At 34.8% G+C, this 13,885-nt stretch overlaps 1 protein-coding gene across 2 annotated transcripts in view; it reads right to left on the bottom strand.

Moving 5' to 3' along the window:
- AIDA (axin interactor, dorsalization associated) overlaps positions 1-13,885 on the bottom strand; it is a 43,172-nt gene that overhangs the window by 7,205 nt on the left and 22,082 nt on the right. For both annotated transcript variants that reach the window (XM_081298105.1, XM_081298106.1), the window contains exons 5-6: positions 13,051-13,114; positions 12,678-12,784 (exon numbers count right to left, since the gene is read on the bottom strand). In XM_081298105.1, the coding sequence (XP_081154231.1) occupies positions 12,678-12,784; positions 13,051-13,114 (171 nt within the window). The remainder of the gene's footprint in view (positions 1-12,677; positions 12,785-13,050; positions 13,115-13,885) is intronic.

The following is a 13,885-nucleotide window of genomic DNA, read 5'->3' as shown; positions in this document are numbered from 1 at the left end:
AAATCATAAAGGTATTATCTTGAAAGCATTTTATTGTTTTGCCATTCACACTTAATTCTATATGTCACACAGAATTATTGTCTACGGTGTATAGTAGGAGCCTTAATTTCATTCAATTTCACATAAATACTCAATTGTCTCAGCACTACTCATTAAAAAGATTGACATTTTCCACCACTGATCTGCAGTCCCACCTCAATCATAAATCATGTGGCAATCACTTTCTGAGTTTTCTATTCTGTCTTACCGGACTGTTTATCCTCTTACCACTAATACAGTATCTTAATTCTATAGCTGTATAAAAGGTCCAGGAACTGCAATAAAAATTCAGATGAGTTTCAGAAAGAGTCTATCTTTATAAACTGCTTCTTCTAATTTATGAACTAGTATATATCTTTACATTTTAAAAATCATAACATTTATTTAATAGAATTTTATTTGACCTAAAAGCCTTCAGAAATAAAGACCTACAGATCCAGGGAAAACTCCTGTTTTTATGTTTATGTTCCATGAAGAATGGATGGCCATGTAGAAATGACTGGAAAAGGGGGTGTGAGCTAATGGTAAAAGGCTGCCAGGGTCCCAGCAAGCCCTGTCTGGTCAGATTCTTCTTGGCCTCTCTGTATAGCCTTCTTTCCTTCTGGACCTAAGGCAGGTCCTGTCTGGAATGAGGGTTTTTAAGGGAGGGGGGAAGGGAGGGTAGGGGGACAGGAAGGGAATAGCAGGGAGGGAAGGAAAGAGAAGGAGGGAGGGAGGGAGGGGGAGGGAGAGAGAGAGAGAGAGCGAGCGCGAGCGCTTTCTAGGTTTTATGACTGGCTTTGGGAGAGAAGGATGAACAGACAGGAGGGCAGGAGGAGAGCAGAGGCTTTGCTGCTGAAGTTGCTTTTGGGATTCCAATCTCCTTCAGTTAGAAGTTCTCGGCAGGCCAAAACCCCACCCTTTGGGCTATCATATTCTGATCTGACCCTGCCCACCTTCCCCCTCTCCCTCCCTCCTCCTCCCTGTCTCCTTTTAAGAAGGGAATGTGTAGATCTTTCCATCTTCTAAGATCTTCTTTGATTTCTCTCTTTAGGGTTCTGTAGTTTTCATTGTATAGATCTTTGACTTCTTTCGTTGATTCTCAAGTATCATTTTTTTTTTTTTTTGGAGGTTATTGTGAATGGAGTAGTTTTCCTCATTTCCTTCTCAGAGGCTTTGTCACTGATATACAGAAATGCCTTTGATTTATGGGTGTTGATTTATATCCTGCTCCTTTGCTGAATTCATTTACTATTTCTGGAAAGATCTACCTTGCTCTTGGATAGGCAGAATTAATATTATCAAAATGACCATACTACCAAAAGCACTATATAGATTTAATGCAATTCCAATCAAAATCTCAATGGCATTCCTCATAGAAATAGAAAAAGCAATCATGAAATTCATCTGGAAAAATAAGAGACCAAGAATAGCTAAAGAAATCCTTAGCAGGAAGAGTGAAGCAGGCAGTATCGCTATATGAGACCTTAAACTATACTACAGAGCAATAGTAACAAAAACAGCATGGTATTGGCACTAAAACAGGCTGGTAGACCAATGGTACAGAATAGAGGACACAGAGACTAACCCACAAAATTACAATCATCTTATTTTAGACAAAGGTGCCAAAAACATGCACTGGAGAAAAGATAGCATTTTCAACAAATGGTGCTGGGAAAACTAGAAATCCATATGCAACACAATGAAATTAAACTCATAACTCTCACCATGCACAAAACTTAACTCAAAATGGATCAAGGACCTAGGAATTAAGCCAGAGACTCTGCGTCTAACAGAAGAAAACAGTAGGCCCTAATCTTCATCATGTGGGTTAGGCCCCAACTTCCTTAATAAGACTCCTATGGCACAAGAATTAAAACCAGGAATCAATAAATGGGATGGATTCAAACTAAAAAGTTTTTTTCTCAGCAAAAGAAAACAATCCGTGAGGTGAACAGAGAGCCTACATCCTGGGAGAAAATTTTTACCCCTCACACATCAGATAGAGCACTAATCTCTAGGGTATATAAAGAACTCAAAAAGCTAAGCACTGAAAAAACAAGTAACCCAATCAAAAAATGGGCCAAGGACTTGAACAAACACTTCTCAGAAGAGGATATACAATCAATCAACAAATATATGAAAAAAATTTCAACATCTCTAGCAATCAGAGAAATGCAAATCAAAACTAAGATACAACTCCAGTCAGAATGGCAGCTATTATGAAGACAAACAACAATAAGTGCTGGAGAGGATGTGGGGAAAAAGGCACACTCATACACTGCTGGTGGGACTGCAAATTGGTGCAGCCAATCTGGAAAGCAGTATGGAGATTCTTTGGAAATCTGGAAATGGAACCACCATTTGACCGAGCTATTCCTCTCCTTGGACTATACCCAAAGGACTTAAAAACAACATACTACAGGGACACAGCCACATCAATGTTTATAGCAGCACAATTCACAATAGCTAAACTGTGGAGCCAATCTACATGCCCTTCAGTGGATGAATGGATTTTTAAAAATGTGGCATATATACACTATGAACGTTTTTAAAAGAGAATAAAATCATGGCATTTGCAGGTAAATGGATGGCATTGGAGAAGATAATGCTAAGTGAAGTTAGTCAATCCCCAAAAAACAAATGCCAAATGTTTTCTCTGATATAAGGAGGCTGACTCATAATAGGGTAGGGAGGAGGAACATGGGATGAATAGATGGATTCTAGATAGGGAAGAGGGGAGTGAGGGAAAGGGAGGAGGCAGGGGATTAACCTCCTAATGAATGTGGAATGAATGTGATGGACATCATTATCCAAAGTACATGTCTGAAGACACAAATTGGGTGTCAACCTACTTTATATACAAACAGAGATATGAAAAATTGTGGTATATATGTGTAATAAGAATTGTAATGCAAAAAAACAAGTACATGTATAACGTGAATTGGCGTGAACATACTTTATACAAAGATGTAAAAAATTATGCTCTATATGTGTAATAAGAATTGTAATACACTCCATTGTCGTGTATTTAAAAAAAATAAAATCAATAAAAGAAAAAGAAGGGAATGGGGAGTGGGTAGGGAAAAACTGTGGAATGAACCCAAACTAACTTTCCAATGCACATATGTGAATATACTATAATGAAACTCATCATTTTGAATATCTATAAGATACTAATTTTTAAAAATGTAAATAAATAGATCAGTAAAGTGAATGAAAGGGAACAGTGGGAGGGAGGATGGGGAGGGTGAAGGGACTGAATTGGAGCAAATTATATTCCATGCATTTATAATTAGTCCAAATGAATCTAATGTCAAGAATAACTATTATGAACAAATGAAAAAAAGAATAATGACTTCACTGTTTTTATAAAATGCATTCTCATAAACAATTCAATCGAGAGAAATGAAAAAAGTAAGAGAATGTACAATTCAACATCTCACCAACCATAACAATTATTAAGTCACTCTTCCATCTTTTTCCCTAATTTCAAGATTGCTCCAGTTTCCTTTTCCTTTTGATATTCTTTTATTTCTTTCAACAAAGGTTTATTTTCTACATAAAATTCTTATATTTCGTTTGTTGAATTTATAATAAGGTCCTTGATATTATTTAATACTACTATAAATATTATAATAGTTCATTTTCTAAGCAACTATTACTTGTTTGAGATAGAATTGATTTGTCTGTACAGATTTTATATCCAGGAACCGCATTATCTTATTAATGAGTTATGAATAGGTTTTTTGCATAGTCTCTATATATTCATAAATATGCAAATAAAGAACATCCCCCCTTTTATATTTCATTTTTCTTGTCCTAGTGCAGTAGCTAGGGCTTCCAAAACAATGCTGATAAAAAGAAGTAATAGACACTCTTGTTTTGTTCAAATTCATCATTAAACGATTTTGGGCTGTAAATGTCATGTAGCCATGTTTTATCAAGTTAAGGATGTTTTTCTGTTCTTTGCCAAGAATTGTTTAAAATCAAGGCTGTATTTCAAACTTAACTGAAAACTTTTTCTGCATTGTTGACAACATTATGAAATATTTCCCCTTAATCTGCTAATGTGAACTACCTTGATAAATTCTGCTAACAATAATTTGAAAAATCACTCATTAGTTCATGGAGATTTTCTGAATTATTTTCTACAGCATCCTATGTATCATAGTTTATTCAGTCAATCTTCATATGGAAGTTACATTATTTCTAACTTTTTATCATTATAAAAAACACCTAAACAGAGAATCTTGTATATATGCAAATGTTTCCCCCTCTTTTTCCTGTATTTTGGGGGTGCATCTTCAGAGTAAATTCTCAGGAATGGGATTGCTAAGGAAAAAATATGTACTTATATGTTGTTAGAGAATGCTCAATTCCCTTCCAAAGTAACTGTACCATTTTTCTATTCCCACCAGTGATTAATAAGTACCTATTTCCCCTAAGACTCACCAACAGTAGCTTTAATTTATGTTTTTTATTAAAAATAAAGTTGAGTATCTTTTTATATGTTTAACGGGTATTTTTTAAACGTGTGTGTGTCTGTGTGTGTGCACGCTCGAGCGCTCGCTCATGTTGTCTGTTCCTCTCATGTATTCTGCTTTGGTTATTACAATTAAAATTTTTCTTTATATATTAAGAATGTTGGGTTGGGATGTAGCTCAGTGGCAAAGTGTCTGCCTTGCATTTGCAAAATCCTGGATTCGACCCCCAGTTCTAAAAAAGACAAAGAACCCACCCCCACCTCACCCCCAAAAACCCCAAGAATGTTACCTCTTTTATGTCTTACCTCTTTACTACCTTTTTTTGACATTCAAAAGATGATTGCTTTACAACTTTCAAAGTCTTTTTGATGTTAAGATTATTTTTTTCCAAGTTGATATTAAACTTGTTGTTACTTTGGGGTGAGTCAATTTTATAACCTGTCATCATCTAGATCTTTCAGTTGAAATGGTAGGGCTGATGCTACATTCCTTACCAACAATCTTTTTGCCTGAGACTACACAGTAAGGTTTAATGTAATCATTATGCTTCGAATAATTTAATATGGAGGCAGTGATTTCAAGTCTGAATTTCCTCTTTAATTCAAGGTAGAATGTCAAACATTGTGTTCCATGATGAAGGAAGCTGACTGTAATTAAGATCAGAGATTACATAGAAAGGTGCCTATTTAAGGTGTTTCAGAATGGTCTATGATGTGCTCTCTCTCTGCATGGTCAACTCCTACATACTCAGTGTGTCCTAAATCTGGCTAGATTTATTGAACTCCCTCAGCCCTTCTTTTTTGCCAACCTATGACATTAGTGCACATCTCTAATCATAATCATGTGCTTTTGACTCTGTCTTGCTGACTACACAATAAGCATCCTGAAAGGTGTGGGAACTGTTCCTTTTGTAGTATGCACAAGGAATAAACAGATCTTTGTTGAAGAAATATTTTATTGAATGAATGACTGAATTTCCAGTTCTAGAGGTCATCATGCTCTAGTAAACAAATGGCTAGAGAATCTATATCAATGAGTGAAGAAATAATAAACATAAAAGATCAAATACTAAAATAATACCATACCATCTATAGCTCCCAGGTAGATGAAAAAGGGTGCATGTTTTTGCATCAAAGATAAAACCATGATAGTTGTAAATTGAGCCAATGCATTAAAAGGAAGATTTCTAAGTGAAGAATTAACATATCCAATTACATAGTGTAATATGAGAACAAGTCAACTACATTCATAAAATTCGAAGACTAACAAGGATAAGAAAGAAATCACTACACACAATCCAGTGTAAACTGTGCTATTCCAGCTAGATCATCTGCTCTCAGATCTAGAGCAAAGATCAGAAGAAATGTTCTTCCACATGGAATTGCTATGTAAATAAGAAATAGCTAACACTTGTGAGTATTTGTGATATGCCACATACTATCCTAATCCTCTCATCTAATCCTCACAACAATAGTTTAGTTCTATTTTTCAGAGGTGAAAAGTGAGGCATAGAAAAACAAATTATCCATAATCACACAGCAGTTTGGCTACAGAGTCCATGCTTTTAACCATCATGTCCCATTTTAACATCTTTATTTTAATTGTCCCTAAAGCCTTAAAAGGAACTGCAGGAGAACCTCCCCATCTAAAGCTTCTGCAAAGTTCCTTTTGCCATGTAAACATAACAGTCACAGGTTCCCAGGATTAGAATATAGACATTTTTGTGAGGCCACTATTTATGCCTCATACTTTTAAATATGGAAAACTCTAAATGGCTACAGCTGTCCAAACCAAGTTTTCAATAACATCCCAGGGATGTTATTGAGCTGTCACTAAGAACTCCAAGTAAGGGAGTGATTAAAAAAGAGTAACATTTGAACTTTGTACACTGGGCAATGCACATTCACAGGAATGGACAGAGACTGAGTAGCCCGGATAGCAATATGATAGGTCTTTAACACTCATACAGCAGTGAGCAGCAGGACTGTGTTCATTTGGTTAATTCCACTTTCAGTTTTTACTGCAAGACAAAGGAAGCCATTGGTAGCTGGTGAGCCCCAAGTTGTACTGAACACAGAAAGCACGTCTTTTTCTGACTTATCTGCCCCAACCACCTCTTATGCACCAACCAGAGCAAGCATGCTCTCACTAGTGTCAAAAAGAGTTGGAAGGAATTACTCAATTCAGTGTGATTTTCTGCGAGAGGAAGATTCTAAGCCTAAACCTAAAGAGAACTCTGATAAAGTAATGACAATGAATTAGAAGGTTTGGAACCATTTCACCACACTACTGTAATAGGGGATACCAAAAAGTGCATCTTGTTGATGGAAACTGTTTATTAACAGGTGGTACTTGGGTAAAAACTCAAGTTGCTCTATTTCATTGTGCTTTATCTGTGGAAAACAATTTATGAAGGTAGCTATGGATCCCCCAAATGGCTGTTTGTTAAACATAGACAAGTTCGCTCAAGAATGTTTTAAAAACTGTGTAAAAGCATCTGACCTAGCCAAGAATGTTACAGCCACTGCCACTGTGGAGAGGAAAGGGAATTGTGCAAGTAAGGCCTCTGCCTCTGCTGGGCACCCCACAGCACTGACACAGACCAAGCAATGAAGCACCACTCTACCTGCAACAGGTACAGAAAAACAATGGAAGAGCATCTGAAGCCCCCCACCCCCCGCCCATAACTTCTTTGTTCCAAGAGGATGCTGAGAAAAATGAAGGTCTAAGTATCAAGTAGGATGGCCTCACATTCAATAGTCTCTGTGTAGCCATAGAGATCATGGAGAATCAGATAATGAAAGGACCACCAGCCTGAGGATGAGTCTGGAGTGACATGGATATGAAGGTCAGTGGGATCCTTAAGACCCTGTCCTCACATGCAGAAGAGGAAGTCATTTTTTTCTTTCAACTTTTTATTTTTGCTTTTTAAAAATTGCTATTGTTTATATCTCATACCATAAGGACAATTTCTAGTCCAAAATTGGAAATGGCATGACAGTCTTTGTTCCAAAATAGTACATTATTGTCTAGGTCAGAACATTAAAAGAGGAAAATTACCAAAGATTATATTTTTTAAAAACACTGATTTGAATTTGCTTTTTACATGATATTGTACAAATGTTTGTCACAGGCATTTACTTCAATAAGAGGTGAGTCAGTCTTCATTTTGCCTTGGTGCTTGGTGAATTAAATGTCATGAATAAGGAGTACAAAATTTTTTGTCCATACTTTTAGGACAGAGATGAACCTGATATCTAAAAGGTAAACTAAGCATTATCATATGTATGTGATTATATATATATATGTCTTCTTTGTTTTAGATTTATCATACTTGTAATTAAATTCAGATGTTTGATACTACCAATTCAAAGTCTGTCACACACTTTTTAAAGTGCACATTTCTTTGTAATTTTAAAATCCAATAAAAAGGATATATATAAAATAATATTTTCTATTATTTTGGGATAATTTTAACATAATTTAAAATAATGGTATTGTCAAATCATTATTTGGTCATAACATTTTGTAGATGGCACAAAACATGAAATGGGTCTTAAAAATCTAGCAAGAGAAAAATTTTGCAATTTGTACTGCACATCTGCAATTTGTACACACAAATTGTGTGAAAATATGAAAACACATGCACAATTTCTTTTGGTTGGTAACTGATTAGTAGTTGAGGAACTGCTCCAACCTTTCAAGATAAAGAGTAAAATCATAAGAAGTTTGTTCACTTTGAAATTATATTAAAAGTTTGATAAAAATCTTAGGGGTCATTAGCATTCAAACAATAATATTTCTAGGTCTGTCAAAAATTATACTTTATTAAAGTTGTTTGTATATAGGTTATATGAGTATATTCTTGTTTTTATTTTCTTTATTGACTGGTACTAGAAATATGTATTTTTCTGTGTTCAGAAATATGTGATTTGGATAATGGCTGAATTCTTAAGTGTCACCATCATATCTGGAAAAAAATAATAAATACTCTCACAAAACCTAAGATGAATCAGTGGGTATATGCTTCATACACAGATGCCATTTAGCATGCAAGAAAGAGTTACTACAGGTGTTGGGTTAAAAATTTGAGTGGCCAGAGCACTTTCAAGAAAAAGCAGGCCAGATGTTGCATAGAGCCTTGATGAAGAGCCTACTCAATAGACATTTCCTATGAACCAATTTCTGCAAAGCTCTGGAGAAAACCTTTTGACTTCAAGTGACAAGATTCATGGATTAAAAAACAAAACAAAACAAAACAAAACAAAAAACTGAGCCAGACATAGTGGTGCATGCCTGTAATCCCAACAACTTGGCAAGTTAAGGCAGGAGAGGCCAGCCTGGGCAACTTAGCAAAACCCTGTTTCAAAATAAAAAAATAAATCAAAGAGCTGGGGATGTAGCTAGGTGGTAGAGCACCCCCGACTTCAATCCCCAGTACTACAAACAAACAAGAAACAAATTATAAAAAAGAAATCTTAAAATGTTTCCAAAACTGCTCGAGAGTAATAGAATATTAACAAGCCTTAAAACTATTGAAAAACAGCTAGGAGAACTACCAGATAACATTGAATGGTATTTTCCTTTCCTTTCAATATAAGTACATGACTGGATGAGGGACTCTGGCTCTGACTATTCGGCTCAGTCTGAGAATTTGAGACTTTGAGAGAAAGGAAGTGCTCGGAGAGCCAGAGTCTAACTGCACACTTTGGTGGTATTTACTGCTTAACCCTAGATATATTCTGAAATTCTGTGAAATAAGGATGCCCTAATATTCATGGAACAGCAATGAATATTTCGTTGCAGTTTTCAACTTCCTATATGCATGGGTAAGAAAAAAACTGCACTTTAGCTGAAAATGAAATCCATATTTGCTTAACTCTCAAGTTCAACTCAGAATTGAATATTTATGCAGGAAAGAAACAAGTACAGGTTTGATATTAAAGAAGTAAGATTCACTCTTCATTTTGAGTTTCAAAAAACATTTTTTGTACATATCTAAGACTATATAAAAGATGAATAACCAATACAAATCTAGAATAATGTTGAGATTGCTAGGCTTATGTTTAGGTCACTCAGAAATGTTTTTTTTAATTTTGTCTAAAATTGTGTCATGGCTATTTGTGCATGTGGTACTAGGAAACGAATGTAGGGCTTCACACAGGTGAGGCAAGCACCCTACCACTGAGCTACATCCCTAGTTCTTTCTATTTTGAGACAAAGTCTCTCTTAGTTGCCCCCACTGGCCTCAAACTTGCAATCCTCCTGCCTCAATTTCTCAGGTAGCTAGGATTATAAGCATATAATCCTGGCGAGCTATTTTTTTTTAAATTTGTATTACTTTGGTTTATCATTTAGAAGCTTTAATATTCAACATGATAAATAAATTTTCAGGTAATAAATAATACGTTATAAATTTTTATCCTCTATTTAAATGAAATCTACTGAGATTACCTTAAGAAAATTAAACTACTATTTGGACTTAAGCCAATTAGTGTTTAAAGCAGTACATAAAAGTTACTGTTTGTCTTATGAGAATTGAAGGCTTTGAAAATGATATTAATGTCAAAGAAAGGTTTAACAATTTTTTATTCTTTTCAAGAAAGGTTGGATAAAAATCCATTTTTGATTTTAAATGGGAATAAACTACTCTTGGTCATACCATATTCATATATTATACTTCATCTCATTAGCTTAACAGTAGTAGTGTTTAGCATGTGTATTTGTCAAAACTCATAAAGCTGCACACTAAAAAATATGCCTTTTATATATGTAAGGGACACCTTAATAAATCTTTTTAAAAAGATCACAATAAGCTAGATGCTATGGCACAAGCCTGGAATCCAGGTGACTTGGGAGGCTGAGGGAGGAGGATCCCAAGTTTAAGACTAGTCTCAGCAACTCAGTGAGGCCCTCAGCAACTAAGTGAAATCCTGTCTCAAAATAAAAAATAAAAAGGGCTGAGGATGTGGCTCACTGGTAAAGTACCCCTGTGTTAAATCCTCAGTACCAAAAAAAAAAAAAAAAGTACAACAAACTTACAATTATATAAATTACATAAAATAAAGGTAATAAAAATGTTATAATTCTTAGAAGCACCCTGCCATGATAATGTAGACATAACAGCCTTATCACGAATGAAATCTTGGATGTCCACAGTATAACAATTTTTTTCCCATTCTACAATTAAGTTAAAGGTTAAATTGTCCTTCAATGACATTTTCAATTTTATAATGACACAGGCCCTGGAAAATATGATCGAAAATCAAATATAGCCAATTGAACTATATGTACTCTTTCTTACTTTGAGGAAAATAATTCAGGGAATAGAAAGGTTTAGTGAGCTTTCTGTATCTCTGAAATAAAATACCAAAATGCTATATCAGAATACAAAAATCTAATTACTTTGGGCTTAATCTTTCATAGCAAATAGACTTAATTTACAGAGTTTCTTTTCAACTCAGCAACCTGAACCCCATAAAGACCTTAATCTGTCCATTTCATGACTTACATCATCTGCTTCAAGAAGGATCTTGTTTGCTACAGAAGTATAGCTAGTGAACAAATAACCAAACCAGAAATTTATAGAACTGGAATCTATTTCAATTACAGCATATGGTTTGAAAAGGAAATAAAAAATGCAGAAAAATTTTAGCAAATTTATTTACCTCATCATCTCAGCAATCTTGAAATTTCCTACAAATATGACAAGTAAAATATAGCTCTTTCTTCATAAGGACAAGCAGATTGGAAATAATTACCTTGTACCAAAGAAACACTAACAATAACATTTTATAGTGACTGTAATTTTTCTAATAATCCTATGGTGTAGGACTGTTAGCACCATTTAGAGGTGATAATGAAAATACAGTAGCCACCACTACCCCAGCAAATGAAAAGTATCATGCCAAATGCTTTGTATGCGGTGCCTTAATTTTCATTGTAACCCTATGAATTAGGCATTGTCAACATCTCCTTTTATAAAGAATTAAGTACAGTCACTTAACTACTGATTGGCAGATGTTAGACTCAAAAGCGCAGGTATCTTGTTTGTCTAAGCCTATACTATTTATATTTCAAACGTCTTCTACCAAAGAGTATTTAAATTACTGGACTATGACTTTAATTATAAAATTTTCTGGATGATATGTATATTATATTTAATTATACCATAAAGCATAGAGTCTTTTAAAAAAATGCATCACAATAGTACAGTGTTATTTCTACACTTCCAAAAATGAACTAGTTCATCAGAAGTAAAAACTGTGCACTGTATAAGAACAGAAGAAAGTATAGAAGTAGAAGAGGCAAATAATTTACTCAGGGTGCTTGACTAGGGTATTTTACAACCTTGTCAAGATCTTCCACAAATAAAAAGGACTTGCTATGTATTCTTTATTTCCCTGGTTAAGGGCAACTGTTTAGTATCTATTCCTCCAGGTCCAGGTTTCACAATCATATATGATTATTTAAAGAACAGCTAGATATATAAAGAAAAGAATTAACATAGCAAACAGTTACTCTAGAAAGCCTACTTAAAATGTTGGTCCATGGCTAGCATCTGGGAACCTGGATTTCAGCAGGATTCCCATCATGCTCTGTTAAGAAGATCACTGTGCCTAAACCGTCCATGCAAACAATATGGTTTGTGCTGAACACTTGCTTTCTTCCTGGAGTCTGTAGTTTTGGTTCACGCTAACCCCAATAAGTGTCTTGTGCACTGAATCTCTACAGTGCTTCCCCAATAGACAATATTTTTCATTTCACAGGTGTGAAAGAATGTTGAGAGAATCAGTACATATTTGACTCTGCTGGGAGAGGACTCTTAGAAGTTTGGTTTCCTCTGGAATTTGCCTGTGTGCCTTTACCCTTTGCTGATTTTGTTCTTGTGTTTTCTTGTTGTAATGACTCAGAATACAACTGTGAGTACAGCTATATGCTAAGTCCTGTGGGCCTTCCTAGCCAATCACTAAACATGGGATGTTTTGAGGATCCCTGACACAAATAGTAAGATACTTTCATAATAAACCGATAGCTACCGCTAACAGAATGGCCATGATAATTTGCTTAAGATTGGCAAACCTGGAGATGTTTTACCCGCCACTAACAAGTACAAAAGTAAGTTCCAAACACCTGACCTTGAATTATATAATGTACATTTTTTGTACCCACCAGGCACTCTAGCAGGAAAAGAATCAGGAGACCCTGCTCCAGCACCACCTTCTTCTTCATCTTCTTCAAATTCCAAATGCTCTTCCTCACCAGGGGCTAAAATTCTCCTATATAAAAAAGGACAGAAAAATTAGTGAGCTACTCCACTTAATACACCAGCTAACCCTCATAGCCACTAACTTCCCAGATAAGATGCTGATTATTAGGTTAATGTTGATATAAATGTCAATGTCAATCATCTCATTGCTACCAATGGTATCAGTCATATCATCAATACCAAATTTGATAGGGAAAAAAATCCAAAAATATTAGAAAAACAGGCATAAAATAGATAATAAAATCAGAAGACAAAATATGGATGCTATTTATTTACCTTAATGGGACAGGCTGAACATCAAATGGAAATTCTTTATTATATGTGAGAATATTCTTTAGGACTAGAATAAAGACATAGACAAACATTAGTCTTATATCTTAGTCTTACATGTTATATAAGTCTTATATATTAGTTAGTCTTATATGTTATATCTTAAATTGATACTTTTAATCATATTTTATAGTGTATTAACCACACATTAATATATGTATTTTAAATTCCGAGCTTCACTATCATTTCAAGACTCTGCAATTGACTACTGAGTGTCTTAGCAAAGTAAAAATGTCCATAGTGGACTGCAGGTACCAGTATTTTCAGAGTACTGTAAGATCTCCAAGGAAAGTCTCAGAGCCCTCATAGAAAATGAACCATAAAATAGTTCTCCAATGTACAAGGTCCTAGGTGATATGGGGTACCAGTGAAAGACAATACCTCTTCTCCTGAAGTATTTTAATTAAAAGATTGATACTGAAGATGACTAATTAAAGAGAAATAGATAATCACATCTTATTCTTTATCCTAAGTAGATTTCCTTCAATACTTATCACACTGGTAAGGTTTGTAGCAGCAAGGTTATAATTGTAATATTCCTTTTATGATGAAATTTATTGTATATGTGTACACACATATATACATGCATATATATATATGTGTGTGTATATATATATATATATATATATTTATTTACACGTGTGTACACACACATACACACACACACACACACACACACACATCAGACTTTCTCCTCAGGGAAGTCATCAAACAACATAATGCTATCACCTCTTGTGTCCTGGTTGATTACTTTCTGGCATGTAAGCCTACAGACAGATGT

Source organism: Spermophilus citellus (genome assembly GCF_964194105.1).
Source record: "Spermophilus citellus genome assembly, chromosome: 6".
NCBI classification, from domain to species: domain Eukaryota; kingdom Metazoa; phylum Chordata; class Mammalia; order Rodentia; family Sciuridae; genus Spermophilus; species Spermophilus citellus.
Note: the sequence above shows the minus strand (reverse complement) of the source record. Positions and strands in the feature narration are given on the sequence as shown.